At 44.6% G+C, this 17,781-nt stretch overlaps 1 protein-coding gene and 1 long non-coding RNA gene across 13 annotated transcripts in view; one reads left to right on the forward strand and one right to left on the reverse strand.

Moving 5' to 3' along the window:
* Positions 1 to 17,781, reverse strand: part of DNAH1 (dynein axonemal heavy chain 1) — a 78,265-nt gene that overhangs the window by 29,234 nt on the left and 31,250 nt on the right. For all 12 annotated transcript variants that reach the window (XM_083795806.1, XM_083795815.1, XM_083795811.1 and 9 more), the window contains 21 exons: positions 16,851 to 16,972; positions 16,192 to 16,297; positions 14,601 to 14,780; positions 13,612 to 13,752; positions 12,447 to 12,610; positions 11,873 to 11,986; positions 11,075 to 11,263; positions 9,897 to 10,002; positions 8,708 to 8,821; positions 8,221 to 8,370; positions 7,648 to 7,734; positions 7,357 to 7,543; positions 7,148 to 7,239; positions 6,480 to 6,634; positions 4,701 to 4,878; positions 4,267 to 4,461; positions 3,651 to 3,770; positions 2,878 to 3,036; positions 2,485 to 2,589; positions 1,166 to 1,306; positions 503 to 663 (listed from right to left, as the gene is read on the reverse strand). In XM_083795806.1, the coding sequence (XP_083651932.1) occupies positions 503 to 663; positions 1,166 to 1,306; positions 2,485 to 2,589; positions 2,878 to 3,036; positions 3,651 to 3,770; positions 4,267 to 4,461; positions 4,701 to 4,878; positions 6,480 to 6,634; positions 7,148 to 7,239; positions 7,357 to 7,543; positions 7,648 to 7,734; positions 8,221 to 8,370; positions 8,708 to 8,821; positions 9,897 to 10,002; positions 11,075 to 11,263; positions 11,873 to 11,986; positions 12,447 to 12,610; positions 13,612 to 13,752; positions 14,601 to 14,780; positions 16,192 to 16,297; positions 16,851 to 16,972 (2,966 nt within the window). The remainder of the gene's footprint in view (positions 1 to 502; positions 664 to 1,165; positions 1,307 to 2,484; positions 2,590 to 2,877; positions 3,037 to 3,650; positions 3,771 to 4,266; positions 4,462 to 4,700; positions 4,879 to 6,479; positions 6,635 to 7,147; positions 7,240 to 7,356; positions 7,544 to 7,647; positions 7,735 to 8,220; positions 8,371 to 8,707; positions 8,822 to 9,896; positions 10,003 to 11,074; positions 11,264 to 11,872; positions 11,987 to 12,446; positions 12,611 to 13,611; positions 13,753 to 14,600; positions 14,781 to 16,191; positions 16,298 to 16,850; positions 16,973 to 17,781) is intronic.
* Positions 1 to 17,781, forward strand: part of LOC310880275 — a 35,154-nt gene that overhangs the window by 2,114 nt on the left and 15,259 nt on the right. Inside the window, exons 3-5 of the long non-coding RNA XR_014571578.1 lie at positions 393 to 593; positions 734 to 833; positions 16,422 to 16,539. This is a non-coding gene — a long non-coding RNA (uncharacterized lncRNA). The remainder of the gene's footprint in view (positions 1 to 392; positions 594 to 733; positions 834 to 16,421; positions 16,540 to 17,781) is intronic.

A 17,781-nucleotide genomic window follows, 5' to 3' on the forward strand; every position in this document is an offset into this window, starting at 1 on the left:
AATCACATGGGTACAATTTTGTCTACTTATGCACAGTGGCAATGGGAACAAAGAGAAAGCATGGGCTCAAGGCCATGAACATGTTGGAAATTTCAAACCACGGCTGGCTGGTTTGAAAAGGAAAAGGGAAGCTGCTAACCATGGGGGGAGGGTGGAGGTGGGACTAGGGATCAGTAGCCAATATTCTCCCTTCATTAGTTTCTATAAAGGTCCCACAGTGGGTTTTGCAAACACTTGTGTCATGAAATGTTGTATTTCTGGAATAACTAGGATTGGAACAATTTTTACAGACCCTCACTTACCCTTCTCACATTCTTGACAGTGTACCAGGTTATTACTGGATCTCTCAAACCCAGCTCAGCTTTGCTGTTTGTCCTGTTTCTTATCCACAGATCTATGTGATTGGAGCCCCTTCAGGTCTCAGGATGAAACTAAATGATCAAGCTGATGGAAATACTGAGCTCAGGGATGCCACCTTTGCAAACACTGAAAGGAAACTTGCCTCTTATCCAGTTTGCTATCAATGAGATCCTGGGTTTGGTTGGCAGAGGTGCGTGCAGAAAACATCAGGAAATGGGTGACGTATTTGAGAGGTAAGTTCTTCAATAGTTTGTCTGTAATTGTGAGAGTCTTCCCTGTGCCAGTGGGACCAATGCAGAGAACCTAGAAGAACAATCAGCAGTACTTGCTAGAGGAAAGTATCAGCAGTACTTGCTGGTTCCTGCCCCCTTAGGCTTTCAAAGGAGCAGAGAAGACAGAAGGCTCACTTCTTCAGTAAGGACAGCTGTTCGAGTTAACAGATCTCTTGGCATGGAAGGAATCCAAGCAGAGAGGTATGAAATGCAATAGCAGGAAACAGGTAAAGAGAGGTGGTGATGGGGCCATCACCCTGTTTGGGAGGGGATCTAGAAGTTGCTGCATTTTAACTGAACTTGTGAAAGTTAATATTCCTTTGGAGCTTCAGCATGGTGCCTGGGGTCTGAATGGAGAATTCTTGTTGCTTAGGCACAGCTCTTGAGCAGAGAAATGCAAATCCATGAGAGTGGGAAATTATCTAAAAGTGTCAGGTAGCTGTCAGGTTCTGATTGCACTGGAAGAAGAAAACATGCCCCACTTGAAGAGAAAAACATTGAATCCAAAATCAGAGACAAGGGTGGGCACATACCGGCTTACAGTTGATGAGCAACAGACCCAGCAGTTGGGCCATTCGGACTGTGTTCACTGTGGGCACAATAATGTCAGCAAAGTTGGTTTCAGGAACCATGGTGAACTCTGCTGTGGGGTCCAGCCACTTCTCCCAGCACACCTGAAAGTAGAGGTACATTTAGAGGGGGCAGCTGCATCATTCTGCTATGGGAATAGGAAAATAGTATTTCTGCTGTGTTTTCCCGTCACAGCTCCTTGTGTAGTAGCTCAGATTCTGACTAAGACATCAGGTTCTCAGTCCCTCTGTCTAGACACCTACACCTTTTTGTACAGCAAAGCTGTAAGCACTTGACTTGCTTCCTTTGGGAGGGAGGTAGCCTAAGAGCCCCAACAGCAACACACTTGCCCTTCCTTCTGAAAACTGGGATCAAAGGGAGACAGAGCATTTGTGATATTCGCAAGAAGTGGAAGTCTGTCCTAAGCTGACCTATGCTGTAAGTGCCCCCGTGGCAGAAGGGCAAAGAAGGCTTTGCTGGGATCCTGTCTTCATAGTTGGTGCTGTTGCACTCAGAGGCACACTGAGGTTTTGTATTTTACAGGACATGGATGACTTGCACTAGAATCAAGTCACAGGCTGATGTCTCACAGGCCACTATACATGTGAAACAGAGGTTTTGTCAGGGATATGCTAGAGAACGGTGACAGAAAAAACGTATTCCTGAGCACCCCACATGGCTTCCCCACAGACACTGAGACAGCCTTGGCAACTTTGCTAAGTATTTTACACTCACGTAGGTCTCCCTGCTTTGCCTCCCCTTTCTGAAATCAGAGCATTTTCCCTCTTGTTTTTTACTTCCAGCCCAGGGACTGGTGACTGTCAGTCAGCTGGGCCTTGCATGCCCTGCTGCTCTGCTATCTGCTGTGGAAAGGATGGCATATTTTTCTGCCCTGCTCCTCCTCCAGACTGCTGTACCCAGCTCTTCTGTCGTCGTGCCCTGCTTTTTAATGCAGACAAACCTTTCCATCTGGGCTTTTCCCTGTGGCAGCCACACTTGTAGAGCCCTCTCACTTTCCTGAGCATTGGCAGAAGCACACAGGTCTGATTTGACCAGCACTTGGTTAAGGTTTGAAAGATATGCTTCGCAACCCTCAGGGCAAGAAGCTGTCTTCTTCCTTTAATGAAAGGCTTGATTTCACTTGAAATATTATCACTGGGTTCCTATAGGCTTTTTTTATTTGCCCTTGATGAGAAGATTCTGTCACATCCTGCAGGACTGTGTTATTTACAGGTCCCTCCCTCAAATTTCCCAGCTTAGAGTTGGAAGTGAAATATTTTACCTCCCTAATGACATCCTCATCCAGATCATCTTCAGCATTGTTAAGTCCAGCATCATTCAGTTTATAGTCATAAACCAGTCCTTCTTCTGGGAAAAGTAACTGGATCTGTGGGAATAAAACTATGGTGAACGTAGCTGCCACTCATCTGAATTCACAGGAGGATCTACATTACTGCAAGAATTTAGTAATGGAATGCTGCCCAGGCCAGGGGGGTCAGCTCTCTCTCCTAGAGCTCCCAGCTCAAGGGTCCTTTGAATTTTTGAAGAAGATCTTGTATGCCAGATCCCAAAAAGAAGCCCATGCACATTTTCCAGCTATTCAAGAAGCTCTCACTCCCACTCCTCATTACCACTTCCTCTATAATGAGAAAGTATCTGCTTTCCTTTTACTCACCTTTTCTTTTGCCATCTTCTCCCTCAGCCACATGCTGAAGGCCACACGGCCTTGGGAATCCCCAGTAGCACCCACGCTCCAGATCAAGGCAAATATAAACCAGGGCTCAATCAGCTCTCTGATACGAGCTGCCTTCTCCTGGGGAATCTTCCTAATGCCCTGGGAAATAGAGGACAGCAGAAGTAAAATTCTCAAGCAGGGTTAATGTGAACAAACATCAGGCACTTTTCAATGTGCTTGTAATTCTACTCAGAATACGTGTAGCTCTTTCTAGCCAATTTTACAGGCCTTTAAAAAATATTCCGAGGATTAAAATGTGCTATTTCATTTGTGTACTTAAGACACTCTGTTTGCTGAACTAAGGTCTCTCAACACGAGTTGGGAGAAGAATTTAGTTTTTTGTTTTTAATTTGAAAGCTTTCCAGCCTTCCTCAACATTATCTCTCAAAGAACCTGCAGTCTGAAGTGTTTTGCTGCACAGCTCTGATCTCTGCTTTCCACTCACTCTCCAATTCCCTCTGCTGTAAATAAATGTGAACCTCTTTTCTCCAGCCTGATAGGCCTGGAGCTTATCTTCTGCTTTTTCAATGGGTAAAGCGTAATCCTTTCAAGCTTACCTGCTCTCTGCAAGATGCGGTATTGCCTTCTGCCATGTAGATGTGCTATAGGGTAACCTTTCTTCACCAACACCTTGTATTCCAGTGATTAGCACTGCACGACTTACTGCCCTTAAGAGCTACAGGCGCACACATGCAATAGCAGCAAAACCTTACCTCAACAGGAATGAAAGGCTGAAACAAACATTCCAACAGCATGAGGAGGCTTCTTGTGAGGTTACCATCTGTTGAGGCAATTATCTCCTTCACAAATCTCCGGACAAAGCCAATGGCTTCCTGTAAGAAGAGGCGGGAACAGTTCAGTGTTACCATCCAATGCATTTGACTTCTACCTTCTAGGGTTCTGGTTTCTCCTTGCCTCCCTGCAGGCTACATTTAGCAGGGAGGGTACAACTGAGAATGCTGCCATTTCTCCCTGTGTCTCAAGTACCACTCTTTTAACTGCAGAGAATTACGTCAAACCACTTGGTTCAGTCTTAAGTGCAAGAAGCCTTTGGGTCTGTCTTTTGAGTCTATGCAATAGTGATACACATCTTTTGCCATCACTGCCCTAAGTGGTTTTCTCCTTTCAGGACTTTTCTTTTGCAGCTCTGGGTTATTCATTAAACCAGTGGCTCAGGAGCAGAGTAGAAATATCAAAACTTGTTCTCATAACTTTCTCCCTGGAGTAACTCCACTGTAAGAAATAGAGCTGCATCAAGGATGATTTTATCCAGAAGGCAGTTTAAAAATAAAACATCCATAGAAGGTCTGGAACAGCATGGCAGCTTACCTTGAGGAATCTCCTGAAGAGGGATGCCAACTGCTGTGAGAAAGGCTGCATGACACCTGGGATTTTTTGCAGCCAGCACTCAGTGAAGGGCTCCAGCCCCAAGATGCTGGGTTCCAGGTAAACCATGCCACAGCGGGAGACTGTGGCAGGGGAAGCAACAGCCAAATCCTGGACTTCAAACATCATGGTCATGCTCTGTAAATTCCAAAAAAGAAGAAAGCAAGGATCTCTCAGCATAACTTGGTGCAGCTGCAGTCTCTCTTGTTGTTGCAGGACCCCCCTTTGAGCAGTTTGTGCAGCACTGCAGAGGTCTGGCCAGCACAGGGATACTACTGAGACATCGGTTTCTGAACAAGTCCATCATGTGCATTGAGTGGAAAGTAAAAGGCAAGTAAGACAGACAACAGGCAGCAAAAGGGAGAGGAATGAGTTACCTCTGTCATCTTGATGATTTCCCCTGAACTGAGACACAACTTCTTATTGTCATCCAGTACTGTGTTCATGTTCTCAATCCACAGAGCATCAACCGGCCCGTCAAACATGTACCACTTCTTACGAGCATCAGCAGCCATGGCTCCCCGCCGAATGAGTGAGGAAAGGATCCCATCTGTCCTGAAAGATGGGAGGAAAGCAGGGCTTGGATCAGTCTCTTTTTGCTGAAATCCATGGCAAAGCTTCCACCACAAAAAGCAACAGAGCCAGAATCTTACCTTAGTTCATGTTCCTCACCTGCTGATGAGTTGTATAAAGGTCCACCTCAGTCTTTCTTGTACTGAGACTCACAGCCCAGTCTGTGGCACTATGACTATCTTTGGCCATCAGGAGCTGGACTTCATGTCATCTAACTATAAAATGTCAAGTTTCCTTTTAACATCTCTGTCATCAGTGAATAGTGAAGAGGCCTCACAAGTATCAAGTACATGTCATAGGCAATTTACCTGCTCTCTACAGGTGCCTCTTTTTCACCACCAAATGTTAAAGGAAGACTCAGGACAGCTACTCTGCTAATGATTTTTCAGTTGGGTAACTATAGGTTAGGAGGACGAATCAATGCTAAGGAGCCTGACTCTACCCTCTTTATAACTGAAGTTCCCCATCTTCAGCTGTATCTGAATCCAGGTGGTGCTGGAGCTAATGAACAAGAGAGCAGACACAAAGAAAGCTGTCTGTTGACAGCAAGAACTTAATCTGTACATGGAAGCTGGAGTGCAATTTCTGCTAAGGTCCTAAACTCCACTCCCATTGTTAAAGAATTATTTTTTATTTATACAGTGATTGTGAAGTCCAGGGTATTTTACTGAGATCAAGGGAAAACATTCTGTTCTAAAGCTCAGCTGATTAAAACAGATGGGTTTATGTCTATAAATGCATTTTATGTGGCTGCCATATTTTTTTTGTCATGTTGATATGTCTGTACGCTGCCCTTGGGTAGAGTCACATCAAACAAACTATCGAGCTTAATTGGAATATCCTATAAAACATCCTTCAGTAAAGATACACCAGAGCCCAGGCTTGGAAGCTCTGTTCTCATCATCAGTAGTGTTTACTTACTTGCACTTTTCCTAGAGGCACTTGGTTTCTTACTCGTTTAGTTTCCCTGTTTTTATGGAACACACTCTATCATTTGTCCATAAGCAAGCAATGGGTGACAGGACCATAAGGAGTTTCACACTGGTTCTCACACCTCAGGTCACAAGTGGAAACTCAACCAGTAGGACCTGGCTATCAGGAATACAGCTGGGCTCTTGGTTGTTGCTTCCAAACCAGACAAACAAACAGGAGCCTTGACATTGGGAACGAAATGCCCCTTTATGCATGAAAGCTATCCCCGGCATACTTATACAGAACAATCCAAGCGTGCCACACACAGGTCACTTTTCTTCAGAAGCAAAGTAAGTTTTTAAGCTGTCTTGTCTCACAGCAGAGGAATTTGCTTCAAAGCAATTGAATTATTCCTTGTTATGCCAATGTTACATTAATACTGCCAACTGAGCTGCTGTACTGTCTGGGCATGTGTTGGCAGCCAGGCCAAGTGCACAACAAAAGATGTCAGCTTCAATTGTCATGACTGGCTACTGTAGCTTGGTGAGGGATAAGAACTTGACTGCTTTTGATTTTATGCCACTATCCTAAAGAGTTCTCAGCCTTGAAGAGAAGACTCTCAAGAAAAGAAGATAAGAGTTTCCAGACTTGAAGGAAGTTTTGTACTTTACCACTCATGCGTTAACAAGTTGAACTCTCCATAAAGCTGGCCCATGGTGATGGATTTGGGATTCAGTACAAAGTAGCTGACTGCTTCGTAATTCCCACCACTGGCTGCAGGCTGACCTTGCAGTGATGTCATTGCAGCTGCCAGGACTTCATAACTCTGCAAAAGCAGGAGAACAAGAGAATTAATTGCTATGGCTCCATAACAACAAGGCCATGTGCTCTCACAGCAACTGTATTTCAAGGGCAGTGAGAAAGGAAACATAGTGAAAGATAATGTTATAGCAAGGAGATGCCTAGCTGTATGCACAGAAATGCAGGTTTCCAGACGCAGGGGGAGGAAGTTAGATCTCCTGCAGAAAGCCTGAAGTATCTTGAGATGTCACATGATGCTGACTGCAGATGTTGAAGCTCAAAGTATGTCTCAGCCGTAGAAGTCCACAGCAGTGCCAATAAGCCTCACCTTTGTCTCCCAGTTTTAAAGAGCAAGCTACTCATATACTTCCCCATGGCTACAACTCAATATTAAAAGGCACCACAAAAACACCTCTGTCCCCTGGGTTCTATCTGAGAGAAGCTAGAAATGCTGACGTGAGTCTTCTGTGAAGGTAAATCCTCTGCATCGCTACATAGGTGACAGTTTGCTGGGGCCAGTGCAGTGTCTCAACCATACCTTTGTCTTCCCAGAGCCTGTGGGCCCCACTAACATAAGGCCATGACGAACCACAGTGGTTTCATACAGCTGGATGCACTTAGTCACAAAACCTGTAGAGGAAGATGATGTAGACTGAGTCTGGGAGTATCCATCTGTTTCCTAGGGCACAGCACTGGACTAAAAGCACAGACCCAGGGAGAGGACTTGTAGGGAGCCTTTCCCCTCACCGTCAGCATCCTTTAGATTCTTTTCGATGCAGGCTTTGCGAATGGCTTCTTCCAGGATGCCATAATCAACAGGCTTTTCTTTGATCTTGGGAAATAAATCTGAGACAATACCATTGAAGAGCTTGAGGTCATCCTGCAGAAATTTGGGTATGTTGGCATCCCTGATAGCCCGCAGGCAGATCAGATCCTGCAAAGATTTAAGAATTTGTAATTTCAAAGATCCTTCCTCTCTCCGTGGCTGCAGAAAAAGCTGTGTAAGTCTCTGACAGTGTGAAGTACAAGCACACCTACCTCATCCATGGTAGGATTCTCTCTTTTCAGGTTGCCAGCTGTTGAGATGACAGTCTTTACAGCTCTCATTCCAAAGTCATAGTGGTCCTGGAAAAGGCACAGAGGAAACAGTCATCAAATACATAAGCATCCCCTAAAGGGAGAACCTATGCATGTAGTCAGTTAGCAGGTAAGAAAAGAAGAATTATGCCTTCAGAACAACCAATCTTCCATTCAAGTCTTCCTGGATCCTTCAAACAACTAACTAGTCCTCAGCTGTACAGACTCTGGATGAGGAAGATAAGAACAACCGAATGACAAAAAAACCCTTAAATGGAGGGAGAAGTAGGCAGGGCTGCTTGGCACAACTGTTCTGCCACTGTAATCCTAGCTAGGACTATAAGGTGAATACAAGTCCAGCCACAGAATGGGAAACAAGAGTTTAAAAGGTGGAAGGTGGATGAAGACTGGTTATTGAACTTTTTGTGATACACTATCACAAAGCACCAAGAGAACTATCCAGGTACTTTGTGCCTAGGCTGAGAAAGCATCACATATTCATAAAAACATATTCACGGATATTAAGGCATCTACCTGGGTACTGAGCTGCTCTGACAATAGTTTGAACGTTGTAGTGATCTTCTTTGCGAGGACTTTGGCTTCATTAAACCCAAATGAATATAGAGAGATCTCAGCAATCATGGAGTAATCTGGGACCATCATAGCCACTGGGCGGAAGAGAGCCTGAAATGTACAGTTCCAACACAAGATAAAACCACTGTTTTTTATTTATTTTTTCTTTTTTTTTTTCCTAGCAAGCTGAAAAGGCTGAGTTTCCATCACAGACTGCGTAGAGGACATAGCATGAGTGTGCTTGACACCCACTAGGTCAGCATCCCTGCAGACTGAAATATGAGGACTGCCATTTGCTTATGGATGTGATTCCAAACTGAATGTGATCCTAGAAACCTTCTAAAAACATTATTTCCTAATCCTTGCCATGGACACACTGGTGGACTGAATAGCATCCAGCACCTGTATCGTCCCTCTTCTTTCTGTCTGTGCAGTCTGCTCTCCTTACCTTGAGGTTATCAGGTAATTCAGTGCGTCCAGCATACCCTGGGTTCATTGTGATGAAGACTGCACAGGATGGGACTAGTGGGATCTCCATGCCTTCAAACATGAAACGATCTACCTAGAAAATGAAAAATGTGATCATTCTCAAAGACTGATTTGCAGAAAAGTAGTAGGATCTTCCAAAAGGAAGACGATGGCTTTCAGTAGTTAAATTATGAAGCACAGACACACACAGCTGTACACAATTGTAGTGTGCAGTTACAGACACTGCAGACTAGATTCAAATCTAGTGCCACTACAGGAATACGGTATTACCAGCAGTATTTTTTCCTGCTTAAGAAACTGGGCTCATTGAAGATTTATTGATACGACACTATTTTTTATTTTTTTGGCTCTTGAACAGACTTCTGTTCCTCCAGTTGTAAACAGGCAAACATCTTTTCATTCTTTCTGCAGGAGAGTTTGGACGTGAATTAATTTGTGGCAGGAAGGGCAAAGAGAAACCTAAATCCTTTTTAAATCCATGTAAGCAGTAATTTCAGATGGGTGATAAAGCAATGCAGAAGAATTCACAGACAGCAGGTTTCTAATTTCAAGCCAAAGTCAAGGAGATTCAGGTCTTAACCTCTCTGAGTCTCCAGGGGAGCAAAGCAGAGGCTGGCTGTCAGACTGGCTGAGCTGAGTCTCCATGTAAAGCCAACAATTTACTTTGCATTGCAACTGTGTGCACATGAGAATGCATTTTTCTGCACACATTGAGTTTTGTGAATCCACTAGAGCTTGAATAACACATTTAGATATATGTGGTACCAAGCAACTCACAGTAAAACAGTGGCTGCCTTATATCACATCTTCAATTTGTATCAGCTCATTGGGTCTTTTTCAAAGAGTGTCTCCCACACTGAAGTCTGCTGGCACTGTAGCTCAAGCTGAGACAGAACGTGGGCAACTGTGGTAGCACAGACTAAGGTGAAGTTACAAAACCCACCCAGGATGCCGAATATGTAATAACCTGATACGATGCACCACAGCTAGGGCATTACTCACGCCTCTCTGAGCTCAAGTATGTCTGAGCTGCACTTGGACAGTGAATCTGGTCCTCTGTGAAGATGCGTGCAAAGACAAGGACTTACCTAGACTAGCTCAAGTGGAGATGACTTTTTATCTGCCTTTGCATACCCCATGTTACTTACCCTCTGCTGTTGGGCTTTCTGAATAGTTGTGATCTGCTGAGCCACCACAGACAGCACCTCAATATCAATGCGGTTGAACTCATCAAAGCAAGCCCATGCACCAGAGCTGGGCAAGGAAAGAAAAATGAGGGAAGTCAGGAACATCAAACAGGAGCAAACTCACAGTTGCAGGTTCGTCTAGGTCTAGAAATTATAAATCCACATAATGAGGAACAAGAAACAAACCCACCCTTCCACACTCACAGTACACTGGTATAGTAGAAGGGGACATAGCCTCTCACCCTGACTATGCGTCCCAGGTCATGTGATGAACTAAAAGGTGCATGGTACTTGCAAGATCATGGCAATGTCTGACCCTACAGCCTGGCACAAATTTGGGCTTGAAAGAAGCGTAATGGTGAAGTCCTATTTTGTACCTGAAATGTAAGTGTAGCAGATACAATCACAGTGTACTGGTCATAGCTCATCATAGCTCATCACCCTGGCTATGTATCCCAGGTCAAATCCATTTTGTAAAGCCTGGAAAAGTATGTATAAAGCTGGAAGCATGTATATGAGAAAGGTGATCTTCCCACAGGGCATGGTTTAAGAAAGAAGTGAAATTACTTACAAAGAAAACATCTGAGAAAGGAGCATCAGTATCGGCTGGAGTAACTAATTCAGATTCACCAGCATGCAACAGACTAATTGGACCAGCTCTGTTTGATATGTAGAGAAGAGGGAAGTATCTCTGAGAGGATTCCTCAGAGCTTAAAACAGTCTCTCTTGGCTACTCAATTTTGGATACACTCTGCAGACTCTCCTTCTTAAGATTAAGCAGCTTGTGGGCTGCATCTCAGTCCAACGTGCACAATATTAAAACAAAAGTCAGAGCTGAAAACATTTTTACAGGTGTCAAACAGTGGATGGTGCAAGGCATTTTAATTTTGCTTTAAATTAACAGGATCTCTTTTTATCCTTTTTTTTTTTTTAATTGGCTCAACTGTCTTACTATTTTGGCAGAAGCTTTATAACTTTGCTCATTCTGGAACACAGCAACTCTCTAAGTAGGGCTTTGCTTGTTCTTCTGGGCTGTTATAAAAAATATCCACCTGGTGGATAAAAAATATTCCACCTGGTGGCCAGCATCCCCGTATCCTACTTGCTCCTTGATAATGACACACAGTATTTCACCGTACCTGGCTAGTCCCTTGAAAAACTTTCCCATTGCCATAAAGTCAAGCTGGTCAGAGCAGTTGAACACTACGGTTTGGATTGCTAGTGCTTTCCCCAGGTCTTTTGTTGTTTCTGTTTTGCCTGTTCCTGCTGGTCCTGCAGGTGCTCCTCCAAATTTCAGATGCAGAGCTCCTGTAAGTGTCAGGTAACACCTACAACAAATATGAGACCAGCTAATGAGAAGCATTCCTACTGCTGGTTTCAGTAAAGGAGACATGATCTATCCATCTGGAGACAAGCAGAAATCCCCCATTTATTATTCTGCAGAACTGCTTATATATGCAGCACTTTGCAAAGGAGTTAGCTATGCGACCTTGATTAGTATTCATAAGGGCCTGCATGGATAAATCCTTCTGCCACTGCTGTAAATTTACTCTCTAGAAAAAGGACAGTTAAAAAAGGGTGTAACTATTATTACCACTGCATATTCCAGAGTATTAGATACCTTGTACAGTGGTTTGCAGAAGAGCTCCTTAGCTATCAGGAAGGCATTTTACACAAGTCAGAGCACTACACTGAAAATCAGGAGAAAGTAAGCAAATCAGGGTGAGCACTGATCACTAGGAGCACAGTAGGACTCATGCAAGGATGTTTCTACACCCTCATCTCAAGTAAGCCTTCACTGTACAAATGGTTTCTATTTACATACATAAAGAAGTAAGCCTGGCATGCTCAGATCCTTAGTTTAACCCCTGATGAGGCTTGTTCATCCAGGAAAAAAAAAAAAGGTACATTTACCACCCAGAAAAAAAATTCCTTACCTGTCAGTGAGGGGTGTGATAACCAGACGGCCACTGTTCCCCAGATACTCATAGCCATACATAAATTCAGCGTTGACTGCTCTGATGTACAGGTCCCCCCTCGTCCAGTAGTATCTAATGATGAGTGAACATGACATCGGAAAGATAAAAACTTTCTGGCAGACAATACATGAGCTCATAGGACTACAGACCACGGATTTGGAGACCTGCATGCCATGGAATTTGCCTCTAGTGAAAAGAAAGGATAAGGTAACACAATGGGATGCCCAGGAGTTCTCACAGGACCTGAAATTAGGTGTTATATCAAGCACTGGACTCCTACCTGGGCCTCCCTTTTCAGTGAGGCATTTAAGATACCATAGTATGGCATAGTCTGTATTGCCAAAGCGGATGTCACCAAACCTGTCTCAGATGCCTTAGAACTGACATCCTCCTGGGATGTTAGAGGTGCCTCAGGAATACTGCTTACAGATTGTGCAAACTCATTTCCATTTGTCATGGACACGGCTGATGGGTAAGGAAAACGAAGACTGGCCAGGGAGGCCAGGTGAGGTTCCACAGCTAAGTTCTCTACCTGAGCTGGGAGATCCACTCGAAATCATTCACGCTTGTCACATTCTCCTCAATCAGCTTTGCTGCAACATCCTTGGCATGGACCTCAATCACAATGAGAGCTGACAACACTGCTCGCTGCATCTTAGACAGCTTTCCACGGACCACGGCAACCAAATCACCCAGCTGGATAAGGAAAGGAAAGCACTCTGGAGCACTCCATATCCCAAAGACCCAGGCTGTACTAACACAATGCAATCAACCTTACGGCCCATTAAGTCCAGATCACAAGCTGTGTCCAGGTAACTTCTGCCTCTCTCTTGTCAGAGACAGGAATGACTGGTCAGCAAGCAAATACTGCTCAGGGTTGTCTCAGAGCTATTTTTTTGTAGAATCATAGAATATCCTGAGTTTAGACACTCCCTAATAGTTTTATGACCTTCTTATATTGTGGCACTCAAAACCGCACACAGTGCTCGAGCTGAAGCCACACAAGTGCAGAGTCAAACAGGACAGTCACTTCCCTCGACTGGCTATCAATGCTGTGCCTGATGCACCACAGGGTACGGTAGACTTTTGTCTACACCCTTACCATACTCACATGAAAAGTTGCAGGCACCATGAAGCCCAGAAGCCCATTTCTCCCAGGTCTTAGGCCTGATTAGATGCATGGAATAGGTAAGAAGGATGTAATTACATTTTGATTTCTACTGTCCATCACTGTAGATCCAACTTCAGTCCTGTTCTTCCTGCACCCCCCCCCCCCCCCCACCACCACTTTTGACTTCTTGGGTGACTCTGGATATGTTATGTTTCACCCTCCTTCTGTCTTCACCTACTGATATTATCAATCCTGTACATTATTTGAGGTTTATGATGACAAATATCCTAACAATTAAAATGATGAGAGCTAATTACCGATTTTTAAGCTGTGCTACGCGGGATTGCATCTCCAAAAAATCCACTGTTGTGACATGCATGGAACTGACCGGGTTTTGGGAGCAAATTTCAGGTAACATATGTGCGGTGGTTTGGGTTATGACAACAAAAGCACAATCATTGGAAACTGGAGGTATAGGACATCAGATGACTTCTCCTATAGTATTGTCCTGCCTGTATTTATAAGCTATCTGATGATTGACAAATCCCCTTCTGACAAAATCTTACCTTTATGTTCATCTTCCTACCTGAGTAGTCAGCTGTGGGAAAAGCCTGCTGGACAAATCTCCAGCTTCCAGAGCTTCAGACACTTCCTTTGTCCAGAAAATCTGACAGCCAGCAATGGTCACTTGGCCAGGCCATTGCAAGACCCATGTAGTACGTGACATCTTAAAAACAAGTGAAAAATAGCGATAAGAATGATTTTTTAATTTCTAAGTTTTCCTGCTCTGAGATACATCATTAACAAATAAGAACTGAACTTGTTTAAGAGACTTTTTTTTTTCCTGCTAGTTGCTATGAGGGAATCTTCTCCAGGCATGAACTCCCTGGACGCTCGGTACCCCATTCTCTCTGCCTTGCCACTTGTAGATTAGTAACCAGTTGCAAGTGGCCAGCAGCAGGTAAAGAGCAGACATCTGTGTGAGCCAAAAACATGTTTTCCCTCCTCTGGCCTGTTCTAACTTCTCTAGTTTCAAATTTTTGGACTGAGTAGAAAACCGTAATGGAAAATATCTGAAGGCTTTTTTTTAAGGCTTTTTTTGTTTGTTTGTCTGTTTGTATCTCCCTAGATCCAAACAAAACTTAGATTTTCCACCAGTATAGCTTTTATGCAGAAACTAGAACCAAGATGCATCCCCTGTGTACACTGACTGTTGCCTTTGATGGCCCCTAGCACAGTGTGTGCGACATGAGAGCTGAAGGAGAAGACATAAGAGGGTAGATCCTTATAAGAAAGAAGCTGCCTGGAGAGACGAATAGAAATGGATTCATATAGGGCTGTTCTATGACACTGGAAAGTATTCCATGGTTGTTGAATCAGTGGTTTGCATTCTCTGGAGCATTAACCGTTTGCTGAACTGTGCATTCTGCACTTGATCCACACAGAACTAGATTAAAGGCTGTATTTTAAAACTAGTAGAATATCACGGATTCATCAGCTCCATCACTGGTGATCTCTGTGGCAAGCCTGGAACCAAGACACCAGAGACTGGCCAGTCTCTGATAAAACTCTTACCTCTGGATAAACACCAATTGATCTTTCGATGTTGTCCCGTATACTGGCCTTCATGGATTTCTCCACTTCCAGCAGCCAGTCCTCCACACTGTCAGTGGGATAGATGGGAGCAAACAGCTTCACCTCTTCTCCTTCAGCAGAGTACATGTGTGTGATCTGTAGGTCCTCCTGGAACTGCAGCTAATGAAGGAAGCACAACAGGAGACACGAATGGCGAGTTTCCTTTCTGCCCCTGCCTTCCTGCCACTGAGGGACAGCCAGTTTGTAGCACTGCATGCTTGCTATAAATTTGGTTGTCAATAGTAATAATAATAATAAAACATGTCACAGATGTGCAAAATGACCTCTTCAAAAAAGTGGAGGATGATTGTATGATAAGTGATTCACATCGCAGGCTTAACTTGAGTGAAGCATATCAAATTATATGTGGGAAAAAAAAAATTCAGTGCCTGTCTGGGATTCAAACCCTTGATTCCTGTTCAATTCTGTAGATTCAGATCATTTCCCTTGAGGTCAGAGTGCTTGGTTTTAAGAGTAAAATTTTAACAGCTTCTCCAGTGCCCCAGCAAATCATTGGAAGTTCCCTTATTTATTCCAATGACTTTGCACCAGATTTCCAGTTCAATTTCCTTTCTATTTTCCCAAGCTAATGACTAGGAGATTGGTTTTCATGTCTGAATATTGGTGGTGGTATGAGCTGTGTCTAGCCATGGAGTTTGAAGTCAGTTAGAAATAATAAAGAGGAAAATAGCAGGGTTAACCCCAGCTCCTAAGTCAGGATGAAAGAAGAAACTTAGTTCAGTTCAGGCTCATTTACTCCCTCCTGACGCTGCTAGCAAGTGTGGGATTCCACCCTAACCAGCTGTCTGTAAGCACAGCTAAGTCTGAGCTATTTATCAATTGGGCTATTGGACAACCTGATCTAGCGTCCCTACCCATGGCAGTGTGGCTGGACTTGACAATCTTTAAAAGTCCCTCCCAACCCAAACCTTTTGATGATTGTATTTCTCTTAGCCTCCATGGTGGGACAGACAGGCATCTCCAGAGGGAGTGTCCTCTCCTCCTAAGATGGTTATCTGAGACTTCTAGTAAGCTGCCCTTTGCAGATGCCTATTTTTCCCCTCACTAAAGGAAACAGAAGGTCGAAAAGAAAATTGAGGGTATCCAGTTCATAGGCACATGTCTGGCTCTGAAATGTCTAAAGTGAAGTTGCTTGAATCCCACTCCAGGGTAGCCAGTTAACTGTGGGGCACTGCTCTGCTTCCATGGACATGCTGGAAGTGTTTTATTCTGCTTTGCAGACTGGGAGTCTTTTATATCCTACCTCCTTTCTTAACGTTGTTTAGAAAGGGGCAGAATCAACTCAACTCTTTTATCCCACATGGAAAAGAGAAGCTGTCTCTAAAAATCAAGTTATTGTGTTTTCCTGATGGCTGAGCCTGCATCTTGCAATGCCTACATACAGTTACAGGTTTTCCATTTCCACAGAGCAGAGCATGAACTCTCCTCCAGATCTCAGAATGCCTCTCAGTTCCCATGATATCAGCTTCCCAAAGGTGGGCCAAACCTCTAAGGTGCTTGCTTTGCCTACCTGTGCAATGTTCTCAAAGCATTTGCGGAGGTGAGGTTGTACAGCAGTGGGGTCCTTTGTCTGAGACAGTATTTCCAGCAGCTCATCATCTGAAAGGAAGTAGAACCTGGAAACAAAAAGTGAGGGGTGAAGGGAGGCTCACTTTACTGTGGCATCAGGGACTGAGTCCTCAGAAGATGAGGAACAAGTCCCATGTTTGTGACTGCTCACTGATCTCTGTGTTTGTGCAGGAGAGTAGCAGCCATGGTACAGCCATCTATCTCTCGGCAGAGACAGATTTCTTCATCTGCAGAAGTCAGTTACTCCCGTGAAAAGGAGCTTTCAAAGAAAAGTAGTATTCCTTCAGAGGTAAGAGAGTTAAATGGAGGTTTTCATTTTACTCCACTTAATCCTTTCTAGACGAATGATGACCAAAACACACAGATGTGCGAGACGCTACTGGACAGCCCTTAGAACATTTGTGTCTGCCTGTTTTCTCCCCATCAGATGGCAGCATTGAAAGGTACAGGCTTTACTGATGTTTGCAGTCTTCTGACAGTATCATAAGCATACACTTGTTTTGCTGTGCTCTTTCTTGGCAGAGTTAACTAGAATGAGCCTCTCCTTTCATAATTTCTGAACCAGGAAGTATGATACAGCGCACTGAACTTTGAGGTTACCTGGGAAAAGCACCTCTCTTGGTCTCCAGGTATTCACTCAGCCTTTTCTGTACAAGTTCTAGTAGTTTGTTACATTTTTGCAGGTTTTCTAGTAGTGCAGGATCAGGGCACAAAGACATCACCTATAAACAGAGCAGAGAACATAGGAAGCATCAGTATTGTGAGCATGTGGGAGATAAGGCAATGGAGATAATTTTAATCACAGAATGGCTGAGGTAGGAAGGGACCTCTGGAGGTCACCTAGTCCAACCCCCTGAAATGCAGGGTCACCTATGGCACTTTGCACAGGATGGCATCCAGGCGGGTTTTGAGTATCTCCAGAGAGGGAAACCCCACAGCCTCTCTGGGCAACCTGCTCCAGCACTCTGTCAGCCTCACAGTAAAGAAGGGCCCAGTTTGTGCCCGTTGCCTCTTGTCTTGTCACTGGCCACCACTGAAAAGCGTCTGGCCCCATCTGTTTGACACCCTCCTTTCAGGTATTTGTACACATTTTTAAGACCCCTCTGTCTTCTCTCCTCCAAGCTAAACAGGGCCAGCTCTCTCAGCCTTTCATAGGAGAGGTGCCCCTGCCCTCTCTCAGCATCTTCATAGCCCTCCGCTGGCCTCGCTCCAGCAGCTCCATGTCCCTCTTGTCCTGGGGAGCCCAGACCTGGACACACCACTCCACGTGGGGCCTCACCAGGGCTGAGCAGAGGGGCAGGATCACCTCCCTTGACCTGCTGGCCACACTTCCTAAGGCACCCCAGGATCCCGATGGCCTTCTTGGCCACAAGGCCACGTTGCTGGCTCCTGGTCAGCCTGCTGTCCACCAGGACTCCCAGGTCCTACTCTGCAGAGCTGTTCTCCAGCAGGTCAGCCCCCAGCCTGCGCTGGTGCACGGGGTTATTCCGCCCTAGGTGCGGGACCCTGCACTTGCCTTTGTTGAACTTTA

This window comes from Anser anser (assembly GCF_964211835.1).
Source record: "Anser anser genome assembly, chromosome: 12".
NCBI classification, from domain to species: Eukaryota; Metazoa; Chordata; class Aves; order Anseriformes; family Anatidae; genus Anser; species Anser anser.